The sequence below is a fragment of the Mauremys mutica genome, chromosome 3, assembly GCF_020497125.1.
Source record: "Mauremys mutica isolate MM-2020 ecotype Southern chromosome 3, ASM2049712v1, whole genome shotgun sequence".
NCBI classification, from domain to species: Eukaryota; Metazoa; Chordata; order Testudines; family Geoemydidae; genus Mauremys; species Mauremys mutica.
In genome coordinates, this window is record NC_059074.1 from 131,120,468 (window position 1) to 131,135,266 (window position 14,799).

At 42.9% G+C, this 14,799-nt stretch overlaps 1 protein-coding gene across 1 annotated transcript in view; it reads left to right on the top strand.

The window, feature by feature from the left end:
* The window catches only part of DISC1 (DISC1 scaffold protein), a 356,636-nt gene that overhangs the window by 153,842 nt on the left and 187,995 nt on the right, over nt 1-14,799 (top strand). Inside the window, 1 exon segment of the mRNA XM_045011010.1 lies at nt 14,360-14,462. Coding sequence (XP_044866945.1) covers nt 14,360-14,462 — 103 coding nt within the window.

Below are 14,799 nucleotides of genomic sequence, written 5' to 3' on the forward strand. Positions count from 1 at the left end.
AATTCCCACAGCCTCTCCTCATAAATCATGTGCTCCAGTCCCCTAATCATTTTTGTTGTCCTCCACTAGACTCTTTCCAATTTTTCCACACCCTTCTTGTAGTGTGGAGCCCAAAACTGGACACAGTACTTCAGATGAGGTCTCACCAATGCTGAATAGAGGGGAATGATCACATCCCTCGATCTGCTGGCAATGCCCCTACTTATACAGTCCAAAATGCCGTTAGCCTTCTTGGCAACAAGGGCACACTGTCGACTCCTATCCAGCTTCTCGTCCACTGTAACCCCTAGATCCTTTTCTGCAGAACTGCTGCCTAGCCATTTGGTTCCTAGTCTGTAGCAGTTCATGGGATTTTTCTGTCCTAAGTGCAGGACTCTGCACTTGTCCTTGTTGAACCTCATCAGGTTTCTTTTGGCCCAATCCTCTAATTTGTCTAGGTCCCTCTGTATCCTATCCCAACCCTCCAGTATATCTACCACTCCTCCCAGTTTAGTGTCATCTGCAAACTTGCTGAGAGTGCAGTCCACGCCATTCTCCAGATCATTAATGAAGATATCGAACAAAACCAGCCCCAGGATTGACTCTTGGGGCACTCCACTTGATACCTGCTGCCAACTAGACATGGAGCCATTGATCACTACCCGTTGAGCCCGACGATCTAGCCAGCTTTCTATCCACCTTATAGTCCATTCATCCAGCCCATACCTCTTTAACTTGCCAGCAAGAATACTGTGGGAGACCATATCAAAAGCTTTGCTAAAGTCAAGGAATAACACATCCACTGCTTTCCTCTCATCCACAGGCCCAGTTATATCCTCATAGAAGGCAATTAAGTTAGTCAGGTATGACTTGCCCTTGGTGAATCCATGCTGACAGTTCCTGATCACTTTCCTCTCCTCTAAGTGCTTCAGAATTGATTCCTTGAGGACCTGCTCCATGATTTTTCCAGGGACTGAGGTGAGGCTGACTGGCCTATAGTTCCCCGGATCCACCTTCTTCCCTTTTTTTTTTTAATTAAAAATGAAGCTAGTCACTCCCCAACAGCTCTGGCCTGTGTTATTAAATTAATTTATAATATCACTGTATTCCTTCCCCACCCACACTTGGGGAAATGCTGGTGTAGATCTTCATAATATGATGATATATTTCCTTTCCTTTTTTACATGCTTTAATGAGCAGTGATATAGTTAACAGTGGTGACATTTAAGATGATGTCATTGGCATCTGAGGGCACACCACTGAAATGAATGGGTCATTTCACACCTTAGAACTATTGCTTCAAGCTCTCTCCAATTTTAGGCAGAAATCACTGATTTGGATACACTTTTTTTTTCACATTTTGAATGTTTATTTTCAACCATAACATCTGGAGACTTTTTAAAATGAAAGCTAAAACCTCACTAACAATTGAGGTCTGACTGTTCTCCATCTTATCCAGATAGTTTGTCGTAACGTTGTGGGAAACATTGCTGTTACTTTAGATGTTCTTACTCATATTTAAATTCCTAATCCTTGTTTAACTATTACAATTGTTGTTTGCAATGTTGTTGTAGCTGTGTTGGTCCCTGAGTATGAGCGGGACAAGGTGGGTGAGGTAATATCTTTTATTGGACCAACTTCTGCTGGTGAAAGAGACAAGCTTCCAATCTCCACAGAGCTGAAAAAGATATCTGTGGAGCTTGAAAGCTTGTCTCTTTCAGGCCTTGTCTATACTACAGAGTTTTGTTGAGAAAAGTCATGTCGACACTCAAAAAGCGCTATAATAAAAATTGGTATTGCATGTTCACACTCACTCCGTCTGTCAGCAGAGCATGTCCTGGGACATCTGTGGAATATCATCGACAGTGTGATTAATGCACTGTGGGTACCTATACCATAGACCAGCTCGACACCTTCTGTCGCTAGGTCTTGTGGGAAGACGGAGCAGATCGTGGTGCATCTTGGGACTGGCCTCAATGTCCCATGATGCATCACTTTCTGTTCCAGCATTCCATGAGCTTCTGGCTTTCTTTCACAGCATTTTTCAACGGCCCTTGTTTGCTGTGCCCCCAGCATCTTTGTGAGAAGGGGTGGATCCCACAGTTCTGATAATTGTCATTAAGATATCGCGGATGGCAGTGCAGATAATTACAAAGTTCTAACTGAAGAAACTCCCAGTTGCCTGACATGCTGTGTGATATGGAAAGGAGCAACTTTAGATTGCTTTAGAGCTCGTCCCAGCGCTGCGGCGCAAGGACACCAGAATGAGAGCTGCCCTTTTGGTAGAGAAGCACTGTGTGGAATCTGGCAACTCCAGACTGCTACTGGTCAGTCGCAAATCATTTTGGAGTTGGGAAGTAGACTGTTGGGGCTGCGTTAATGCAAGTGTGCAGGGCAATTAATCGCATCTTGCTATGAAGGATGGTGATTCTGAGAAATGAGTGCATGAAATAGTGGACAGTTTTGCAGAAATGGGTTTCCCTAACAGTGGTGGGGTGATAGATGGCACACACATTCTAATTTTGGCACCAGACCACCTTGCAATGGAGTACATCAATAGGAAGGGGTATTTCTCCATGGTGTTGCAGGTGCTTGTGGATCACTGTGGGTGTTTCACTGATATCAACGCGGGATGGTCCAGGAAGGTACATGACACACACATCTTCAGGAACATCGGCCTGTATAGAAAGCTACGAATGGGGACTTTCTTTCCAGACCAGAAGATTACAGGGGGGGATGTTGAAATGCTGATAATGGTCCTGGGAGACCAGGCGTACCCCTTACAGCAATGGCTCATGAACTCTTACACAGGAAACCTGCACAGCAGTAAGGAGTGGTTCAGCAACAGTCTGAGTAGGTGCTGGATGACAGTGGAATATGTCTTTGGCAGATTAAAGGTGCGCCGGAGATGCCTTTATAGCAAGTTAGACCTCAATGAGGATGATATTCCCATGGTCATAGCTGTGTGTTGTACGTTGCGTAATCTTTGTGAAGCTAAGGGTGAAAGGTTTGCTCAGGGGTGGAGTGTTGAGGCAGACTGTTTGGCTGCATGTTTTGAGCAGCCAGATACCAGGGCTATCAGAGGGGCCCAGAGGGGACAATTTGAATCAGGGAGGCCTTGAGGCAACACTTTGAAAATGAGAGCCAGTAATGTATACCTCTGTGATTGGTGCTGCAATGGTACATGACATGTAGTTTTCCTAGGAAGCAATGGTGAAATTTGGGGCCTTACGTTCCAGTAAGCAAATGATTAAACTGACTGTATATGTATTGGGAGTGCCTGCTATCTCAATTTGTAGGAAACAAATAAAAATGAGTTACCATTCAAAAACTTTGCTTTTATTGCACAAGAAACAACACGCACACACGCACCCGTGCACAAGAAACAACACGCGCGCACGCACAAGAAACAACACGCGCACACACAAAAGTGCTTGGTGGGAAAGGAGGTACCAGGGAAGGGCAGCTTTCAGAGCTGTGTCCAGCTATCATTTTGAAAATTGTTCAAGGGGCTGGAGTGAAGGGGAAACCGAGAAGTCCCAGAAAGTGGAAAGGACTGTGCAGGTGGTGTTTGCGGGGGGGCACAGAAAAGAGTTCTGAATGTGCTGCAGGGGAGGGCAGGCATGCATCTGTGTTTGCTTCTCCATGACTTTAATCATCTGCTCAGTAGTGTCCTTAACAAACTCCTGATTTTCTTTTCTGTCCTGCCTTTCGGCTTCCCTCCACTCCTTGAGTTCCCTTTTCTCTGCATTGGCGAAGTGCAGTACCTCCCCGAACATGTCTTCTTTGCTCGGTCTTGGGCACTTTCTTATCTGGTGGAGACGCTTGGCCAGCGTGTTTGGGGTGTTCCTCAAGGCCACATCTGCCGAAGCACAAAGAACAATGCACAGAAACATGATTGTTAAGTTCATGCACAGTATTGAAACATTTCAGTAAAATAAAGCTCTGGTAACATATCGTCACTTTCTCATTGACCCTTGACAAGCACACATCTCGGTGAACATCCAAAACATGGTGAGTGTTGGCTGGGGGGTGGTGTGCTACATGATGGAAAAGAGGACTCTGCAAGGGTTGCGGTGCAGCCGACTAGGGAAAAAATTCTAAAATTCTCCCACACTTTTCCACAGGAGGGGGTCATTATAATAGATATCTCACTGCTGAGGGTAAGCAGGGAAGCGAGGGTACATCTGCTACATGCTTGTGGCTTCTGCCCTGGTCCCTATGCTGCTTCCCTGTGTGCTGCTTTGGTCCCTGCACAAGTGATTGCTGAATGGCGCGGGAAAGTTTCCTACAGTGGGGGAAGGAACAAAGCAGCTCTGCCAAGGAATCTTCAGCAGAGAATTGCCGAGTACTTCCAGGAAACTTTCCTAGAGATATCTCTGGAGGATTCCCGTGAGATCTCTGTGTGCATCAATACCCTGTTCTGCCTGTTCCTGATTAGCTGCACAAGGAAATGTCCAGCACACAGAAACACAACCAGCCTTGTATATTTCTATACCCTGAACCCACCCCTGCACTACACAAACTGTAGCCACTTTACTAGGCGTCTCTCCTGCTTCTTGCTCATCAGAGAGCAACTGCTGAGACTGGCTAGACACCTCCAGAGTGGTGAACAGTTCCTGACTGCCTGCCCCATGGGTGACCCTGCTGGGAGCTCCACATCATCATCTAACCCCACCTCTTCTTCATCATTGGGTTAGGTTCTCTTTCCGCTGCCTCCGGGCCCGCCGAAGTATCCACAGGGCTCTTGGCAGTGGAGGTGGGGTCACCACTGAGTGTAGCAACCAGCTCCTTATAGAACTGGCAGGTCTTAGGTGCAGTGCCGGAGTGACAATTTGCCTCCCTCGCCTTATGGTATGCCTGCCTCAGCTCCTTTATCTTCGCTCTGCACTGCAGCATGTCCCGATCACAGCCCTTTTCGCACAAGCCTAGAGAAATCTGCCTGTAGATATCAAAATTCCTACAGCTCAAGCACAGTTGGGACTGCACAGCCTTCTCTCCCCGTATACTGAGCAGCTCCAGCAGCTCCGTAGTGGTCCAAGCAGGAGAGCATTTGCTGTGATAAGCCGTCATGGTCACCTGGGAAGATGCAATGAGACCTCTCCATGCCAAGTCAAGAGGAAATGGAATTTCAAAAATTCCTGGGGTTTCTAAGGGAGAGGGTGGATGGTTGTTTACCTGGCTTCAGGGCAGTGGAATTCAAACTGCTGACCAGATGGGCATTGTGGAGGCCATTGTGGACACCTTCTGGAGGCCAGTTAAAGCAATAAAATCAAGCGTGGTGTCTACACTGACACTTTGTCGACAAACATTTTCTCAAAAAGCCTTGTCTCTCTCGTCGGGGTGGTTTGATCTTGTTGCCAAAACAGGGCATTTTTGCTGCCAAAAGTTGCATCGCAGTCTGCATGCATCCACTGTTTCAACTGTGTAGTGCAGACAAGGCCTCACCAACAGAAGTTGGTCCAATAAAAACTATTACCTCACTCTACATGTCTCTCTATTAAAATGGTCATACTTCCGGGGTTAACTGCATTTCTGCCTTCTCTATGGTCTGCTAACAGCTACTGCTTATTACATCTCAAGCATTCAGCCATCACCTCTCTGTGGGTGGGGACCTGCATCCCTCTCCCTTCAGATCAGGGGTTTGCAGTCTCCTAGCAATTCACCAGTGACCAGCACCTGCCATTTGCTATCTCTCAGGGACAATTTCAGGGTTGCTAGTGACCAGCCAGCTTTTACAGAGCACAATACATTTATTTTAGGATAGTAACATTTAATATAAAATGAAACAAAGAGTGTACATGCATAATAAGTTAACTATCTTCTAAAATGAGACCCTGGCAGGTTCCAGTCCTTCAAACCCTTCTAGCAGGGTTTTGCCCTCCTGGTTACAAACTCATGACAATTTTTAAATCAAAATGAGAGTCCTCTCAGCTAGTTCAGTCTGGCTTTTTATACCACAAACTATTTCTTGTCTCCTGGGTATCTTGAATCCAGTCTGAACTAATATATGCAATTAACTGCAGAGAGTGGTACTTCTCTGAAGCTGTTTTACCTGTCCTAGGATCTGCAATAATCACGTCCCACTGATTTTAGTTCCTTGGCGAAGCTCAGTAACCCTCTCCCATGGAGCTAGAATACTGTCCGTAGTTCACAAAGATACCTATAACATTTACAGATACAAAAGTGTGTTATTAATCCCAGCGGCTAGCATCTGGCACATCTGAATCTAATAGCTTTTTGGAGTTTCCATGCTTCCTAGGTCACTCATCAGTCACAAAAATTACTTAGTTTAACATGCGGTAGTGAATTCCACACATTATATCTGTTTCTTAAAATAGTAAATGTTAAATAGATAAAAATATTTTTAAACATTTCATTGCATTCCCTCGTTGTTTGTTTATTCAGAGGATAAATAGGAAGCACAATATTGCCTTTCTCCAACTCATTTCTTTTTATATACTTTTATCATATCTCTTCCTACTCTTCTCTCAAAGTAAATCTCTCTTTGATGATCGCTGTCTTCCAGCCTCCCGGGCGTCTAATATTTACATTGGCTTTTTCTATCTTTTCTGTTTCTACTACATCATTTTTCAATTGAGGTGGCAAAAATCACACACTACATATTAACAAAGTGAACACTCCTCCACCCATTCCGTTTCCTTGAGAAGTAATACAGGACTTGAGCCAATAACAAGCAGTGATGCTGAAATACATTATTGTACTTGGATATATGCTTGTTGACTGAGTGCTGCCCTTTGCTTCAGACATTGAACAGAGCTTCCATCTCCCTGTTTTTCTAAGCAATTGTTACAGTGAATGCTGAAGACTGTATTCCACTTTTGAAAGAATGTGTTAATTTTAGTGTTCTAGCCCATATTCCCCACCCCATTCCTGCCACTGTAGAGTAACATATCACACATGGAAAAGATGTAAAAGGATGTTACTATGCAAATGTTGTCATCAGTATTTGCTTTATAAGGGCTTGATCCTAAGACTCCTTTCTTGCCTGAGCCCCAGTTGTTGTACTGGGACTGCCTGGCTGAGTAAGGATTACTGAATAAGGATTTGCAGGATTAGGCCCTAAATTAAGATGGTTTCTAGTTGCTCTAAAGCTCTTCGGAAACCTATATATGAAAAACACATTTTTAAAAAAAAACTCCATTAATGTATTGTAATATAAACCCCAAAGCTGCATTAAATATGAAGTCACACATGGCCTGGTTCCATACCTTTTACACATTCCAAACTCCCTTTGACTTCAAAGTGAGACTTTTCTATGTGAGGAATATGGGATTGGGCCCCTAATATAAGGATTAGGATAATACTTTTGGGCTTTTTTCATCTTCAGAACACTTTACAAACATTAACCTCTATAGGTAAACCTCTTAACAGCCTATGAGATGGGTACAAAATACTTATTTACCTATTATACAGATGAGGAAATTGGCAGAAGAGGTAAGAGCAAAATTCTAAATCCTTACTTCCAATGACTTCAATGGGAGTTCTTGAGTAGAGACTACAGGATTTGGGTGTAACTAACTGCCCTAAAGTCATGGGCAGACTCATTATTAAAGTTAGGAATAAAATTCAGGAGGTTCCTAGCTCCTAGCCCTTGACTTACATCACTAGGTATGACTGATGTATACTGTGTTAGTCACTGAGAGTAATGGAAGGTTGGAAAGTAGAGTTGGGATTACAAAGACATGAGCTGTTTGAATCAGGCAAATCAGAGAAAGAGGAGAAGGTTGCTGGATTTTTTAATCTTCGGCATTTTCATTACCTATGGAAAAGGCTTTCTTTTGTAGCAGGACAAGTTATCATAATGAATAATGGTAGCCACTATGGAGATAGCGAAAGGAAAGCTTAGTTTATGTGGAATATAACTAGTGTAAAATAGCAATAATATGATTAGCTAAAGAAAGTTAAGTGAGTAGTTTGTTCCCCTATTTCTCTCTTTCATTTAGTTTTGTTGGAAGATATTATCTGACATACCTGATGATTAAAGTCCAGAATTTATCCACAGAAAGATGTGTCACGGGTACTTGCAGAGCCTTACCCGCAAGCTTCTATCCTGGTCTAGAGGGACATCTCTAGATGTAGGTTAAGCCTTCATTCAGCCCATGGCTTCTCTACTTAGGCTGTTAATAAGACTGCCAATAAGCACCAGTTCTGACAGTGGAGGTTGTGATTTAGACACACTGTTCACTTAATCTACCAACTCATTTCATATAATTACCAAACAGCTGTCTGATGGTAATGACTTTAAGTTCATACTAACATTGGACATATTCACACTTCCTAGAGTGGAAAGATTCCTTGTGTAATTACCAATCCCCTGAGCCATCCTGTACCCACAGAGAGAGATTACCACTTCGACAGAAATCATTACAAAAACATTAATTTATTTTGGAGAGTTGAGAGAGAAAATGGCTCCCGTTTTTTTTCTGGCACCTTTGTAGTAACCCTGGCCCAGGCACTAGCACCTGAAGCTGTGGTGCAGAAGTTCAGAATGCTGTCCTGGGGAAGAGACAGCCAGAGAAAGGGCGGCTCGAGCTGGAGAGGGGGCTCAGAATCTGCCCAAATGGACAGTTGGAAGGCGGTTAGAAAAAAAAGGAGGTGATAAGAGGCAGCATTGGGTAAAATGGATTTTGCTGAGGAAGCTGGGCCGTGAATGACCATGTGCAAAGCACAGATCATATGACTGGTGAGATGGACCATTGGGACATTGACAGAGGGAATACAGCTTGGGTGCCTGGGGAATGAGTGTGGCCCTCTGGGTGAGGAGCTGTCATTTGTGGATGGAAAGGAGTCTTAGGATCAAGCCCTAAGAAAGGGCTGGAAAGAACTGTGGTTAAGGTTGCCAACTGTCTAATCGCACAAAAACATAAGAAAATAAGAATGGCCCTACTGGGTCAGACTAAAGGTCCATCTAGCTCAGTATTCTGTCTTTCGACAGTGCCAGATGCCCCAGAGGGAATGAACAGAACAGGTAATCATCAAATGATCCATCCCATGTTGCCCACTCCCAGCTTCTGGCAAACAGAGGCTAGGGATGCCATTCCTGCCCATCCTGGCTAATAGCCATTGATGGACCTATCCTCTGTGAATTTATTTAGTTCTTTTTTGAACCCAGTTATGGTCTTGGCCTTCACAACATCCTCTGGCAAGGAGTTCCACAGGTTGACTGTGTATTGTGTGAAGAAATACTTCCTTTTATTTGTTTTAAATCTGCTGCCTATTAATTTCATTTGGTGACCCCTAGTTTTTGTGTTTATGAAAAGTAGTAAATAACACTTCCTTATCTACTTTCTCTACACCAGTCATGATTTTACAGACCTCAATCATATCTCCCCTTAGCTGTCTCTTTTCAAGCTGAAAAATCCCAGTCTTATTAATCTCTCCTCATACGGAAGCTGTTCCACACTCCTAATCATTTTTGTTGCCCTTTTCTGAACCTTTTCCAATTCCAATATATCTTTTTTGAGATGGGGTGACCACTTTTGCACACAGTACTCAAGGATTTATATGGAGGCAGCATGATATTTTCTGTCCTATTTTTTATCCCCTTCTTAATTATTCCCAGCATTCTGTTCGCTTTTTTGACTGCCGCTGCATATTGAGTGGATATTTTCAGAGAACTATCCACAATGACTCCAAGATCTTTCTTGAGTGGTAACAGCTAATTTAGACCCCATCATTTTATATGTATAGTTGCGATTATGCTTTCCAATGTGCATTACTTTGCATTTATCAACATTAAATTTCATCTGCCATTTTGTTGCCCAGTCACCTAGTTTTGAGAGATCCTTTTGTAGCTCTTCACAGTCTGCCTGGGTCTTTACTATCTTTAATAATTTTGTATCATCTGAAAATTTTGCCACCTCACTGTTTACCCCTTTTTCCAGATCATTTATGAATATGTTGAATAGGACTGGTCCCAGATCAGACCCCTGGAGGACACCATTATTTACTGCTTTCCATTCTGAAAACTGACCATTTATTCCTACCCTTTGTTTCCTATCTTTTAACCAGTTACCAATCCATGAGAGCACCTTCCCTCTTATCCTGTGGCAGCTTACTTTGCGTAAGAGCCTTTGGTGAGGAACCTTGTCAAAGGCTTTCTGAAAATCTAAGTACACTATATCCACTGGATCCTCCTTGTCCACATGCTTGTTGACCCTCTCAAAGAATTCTAATAGATTGGTGAGGCATGATTTCCCTTTACTAAAACCATGTTGACTCTTCCTCAACAAATTATGTTCATCTATATGTCTAACAATATTATTCTTTATTATAGTTTCAACCAGTTTGCCTGGTACTGAAGTCAGGCTTACAGACCTGTAATTGCCGGAATCACCTCTGGAACCCTTTTTAAAAATTGGTGTCACATTAGCTATCCTCCAGTCATCTGGTGCAGTAGCTGATTTAAATGATAGGTTACAGACTATAGTTAGTAGTTCTGCAATTTCACTTTTGAGTTCCTTCAGAACTCTTGGGTGAATACCATCTGGTCCTGGTGACTTATTGCTGTTTAATTTATCAATTTGTTCCAAAACCTCCTCTAATGATACCTCAATCTGGGACAGTTCCTCAGATCTGTCACCTAAGAAGAATGGCTCAGATTTGGGAATCTCCTTCACATCCTCAGCCATGAAGACCGATGCAAAGAATTCATTTAGTTTCTCCACAATGGCCTTATCGTCCTTGAGTGCTCCTTTAGCACCTCGATCGTCCAGTGGCCCCACTGGTTGTTTGGCAGGCTTCCTGCTTCTGTTGTACTTTAAATAAAAATTGCTATTACTTTTTGAGTCTTTGGCTAACTGTTCCTCAAATTCTTTTTTGGCCTTCCTAATTGTATTTTTACATTTCATTTGCCAGTGTTTGTGCTCCTTTCTATTTTCCTCACTAGGATTTAACTTCCACTTTTTAAAGGATGCCTTTTTGCCGCTCACTGCTTCTTGTACTTTGTTGTTTAGCCACGGTGGCTCTTTTTTGGTTCTTTTACTGTTTTTTTTTAATTTGAGGTATACATTTAAGTTGAGCCTCTATTATGGTGTCTTTAAAAGTTTCCACGCAGCTTGCAGAGATTTCACTTTTGGCACTGTACCCTTTAATTTCTGTTTAACTAACCACCTCATTTTGTGTAGTTCCCCTTTTGAAATTAAATGCTACAGTGTTGGGCTGTTGTGATGTTTTTCCTGCCACAGGGATATTGAATTTAATTATATTATGGTCACTATTACCAAGCGGTTCAGCTATATTCACCTTTTGGACTAGATCCTGTGCTCCACTTAGGTCTAAATGAAGAATTGCCTCTCCTCTGGTGGGTTCCAGGATCAACTGCTCCAAGAAGCAGTCATTTAAGGTGTCAAGAAACTTTATCTCTGCATCCTGTCCTGAGGTGACATGTACCCAGTCAATATGGGGATAATTGAAATCCCCCATTATTATTGAGTTTTTTATTTTAATAGCCTCTCTAATCTCCCTGAGCATTTCACAGTCACCATCACCATCCTGGTCAGGTGGTCGGTAATATATCCCTACCATTATATTCTTCTTATTAGAGCATGGAATTTCTATCCATAGAGATTCTATGGTACAGTTTGATTAGTTTACAATTTTTACTTCATTTGAGTCTACACTTTCTTTCACATATAATGCCACTCCCCCACCAGCACGACCTGTTCTGTCCTTCGGATATATTTTGTACCCTGGTATTACTGTATCCCATTGATTATCCTCATTCCACCAAGTTTCTGTGATGCCCATTATATCAATATCCTAATTTAATACAAGGCACTCTAGTTCACCCATTTTATTATTTAGACTTTTAGCATTGGTATATAAGCACTTTAAAACTTGTCTCCTTTTAGCTGTCTGACATTACATGATGTAATTGAATGGGACTCTTTTTTATTTGATTGTTTCTGATCAGACCCTGCCTGTACTTTATCATTTTCCATCCTCTCGTCCTCACTAGGACGTAGAGATTCTCTATTATTAGATCCTCCCATAAGGGATGTCTGAACCACGTGCTCCTCCACATCCAAACACCTTGCCCCGCACCCTTCCCCGCCATTTCCCCAAGGCCCCATCCACTCCATCCCCCTCCCTCCAACGTTCGCTCTCCCCCACCCTCACTTTCATCGGGCTGGGGCAGGAGGTTGGGGTGCAGGAGTTGTGGGATGGGGCTGAGGGGTTTGGAGCATGAGAAGGGGATCTGAGCTGAGGCTGGAGCAGGGGGTTGGGGTGCAGAAGGGGGTGCAGGGTTCAGGCTCTGGCAGGGAGTTTGGGTGCAGGAAGGGGCTCAGGGCTGGGGCGGAGGGTTGGGGTGGTAATGTACATTAAATATAAAGTATTGTTTGTTTTCATATCAGTTTTCTCCTCCCTCTATTCCCCATACTAGCTATCATCCTGTGCTTTGGCTTTTCACAGTCCCTCTGGCAGATCTAGTTATATTTTTGAACCTGGAAGTTGTGACCCAGGGACTTGGTGCCAAATGGCAAAAGGCACAGGAGATGCATATGGTTTTACAGGAATATTGTGGGTTGGATATTTGCATAATAGTTCACCAAAGGGTAACATGTGAGGTCTCTGCTGAGAGCCAGTGGCTCACTGGTCATCATAATCCTTGCAAAATGTACTTTTAATATATAAGGAATTAGGAATCTATACTAAAAATTATGATCGTAAGGTCTTGGCGTTTAGGCAGGTCACCAAGAGGTGACATACCACAGAAATGTTCCTTTCAGGCAGGAGGTAAGAGATATCTCTTTTCCTGTTTGGTCGTTTGGGTATTATTTATTGTATGTCTATATGCATACTGAACCCCCTTCCAGGCTAAATAAGAGATTGCAAAATCTACAAAATGAAATGAACAGCAGGAGGTGTCCTCTTTATGAAAAAAGACAAAGGACTGTTCTGGTATATCTAGTGGGGGCAAAGAAACACATTGAATCCTTCATGTAGAAGGCAAGCTGACAGCATGTCAGCCTCATGTCACAGCCAAGGCTGGGTATAAAACACTGAAAGGAGTTTGAGTGAACTAAACTCTACAAGACACAAGAGTGTTAATTAAGTCTGGTATCTAGAATGTGTGTTTATGATTTTATTTTATATGTTGCCATTTGTTTCAAATACTTCTTGCTATCGTTTGAATCTCTGTGCTTTGTTAAATAAACTTATACTTGATTTCACTATAAACATATCTAAGTGCTACGTGTTAAGTGGAGAGGTGATTTGAGGTGAAACTGGGAAGCTGGAGGCCACTGTTTCTTCGGAAAAAGTGAATCTGTGAATACTGCAAGTGCCCAGTGTACCATTGGCTGGACACTCCAGGGAGATGCTCAGAGAGCTCAAGAGTCGGACTGTGCCTATTGCTAACTTGTAGTGAGACAGTGGGGCCTGTGAGGCCTAGAGGGGAGGGCTTGTGTTGCCCGTGGCCAATGGAGTTGGGGAGCTGACTCCTGGCAGGCACAGACAAGGCTTCCTCAAGCTAAGGGCGGGTGGTAGCGTGGTGCCTCGCAACCTTGAGAGCTCCCGGGAGGTGTCACAGAAGTCTTTCAGCAGAAACCCTGCGCTACATACCGATGCAGTAGCAGCTACTGAATATGAAACTAACTACAATGTCTTGAACTACTGTAGGCTCTCTCCATTGCCCAACCATAGTAGTATAGCAGAATTTGATGTTTCAGTTAAGAAGGGGTCTGGGAAGTTATTTTTGATAAACAAATTACCTGTACATTTTGTGTTACTGACTCTTAGGCCTGGTCTACACTAGGGGGGGTGGTTCGAACTAAGGTACGCAAGTTCGCGTAGCTGAACTCGAAGTACCTTAGTTCGAAGTACTTACCCGTCCTCACGGCGTAGGATCGAAGTCCGCGGCTCCCCCGTCGACTCCGCCACCGCCGTTCGCGGTAGTGGAGTTCCGGAGTCGACGGGAGCGCGTTCGGAGTTCGATATATCGCATCTAGATGAGATACCCTTAAACCCCAAACCTCTGTTTACCTGAATTCCACTGGTTACCAGACATCATTATTGAAAATAGGCCATTGGTGCAAAGTTCATAATCTTGGCCTTCTGCTTAAACGCTCATGATATCTACTACTGAAACATACTCTGTGTTAGTTCTCTCATGTGGATATCTAATAATACAATACTGTTTTCTCGTTTTTATATTGGAATGTGTTGCAAAGCCAATGAATTCTGATACATGTCTTTACAGAAGTATCACACATCACTTTTTATTAAGTTTTTTTACCTTATGGTAGAATGTTATGTCATGTCTGGAAACCAAGAACATTTGAAGTCCTATTTAAATTGCCTTTATATTTTTTCATGAATGAATTATATATCATGGCTGTCTGCCTTAATTTAGGTTTGTGCAAGTCAGAAACTATGCAGTACTTTGAGGAGAAAAGTGAGTGATATTGAGACCCAACTACCAGCTTTACTTGAAGCCAAAATGCTTGCTGTATCAGGTAAGGTTTACGTGATAAGAGATATGATGGTAATGACTTTCAGTTCATACTAGCATTGGACATATTCACACTGATTTCCTAGAAAAGAAAGATTCCTTGTGTAATTACCACAATGTCTTAGAAAATGTTTAGTGAGGGGGGTATGTAATAGTCGTACTGAGAATGTGGTATCTTCGCCATAGTCCAAATGTATAAATATGTGATCAGTACATGTTAAAAGTACCCACCACTCTTCAGTATCAGAAGAGCCATAAAAATAACAAAACGTGTAATAATTACATGTATGGGTTTTAAATGACACTGTAAAATGGAATACAATAATTGGTAGCTTCTGCTG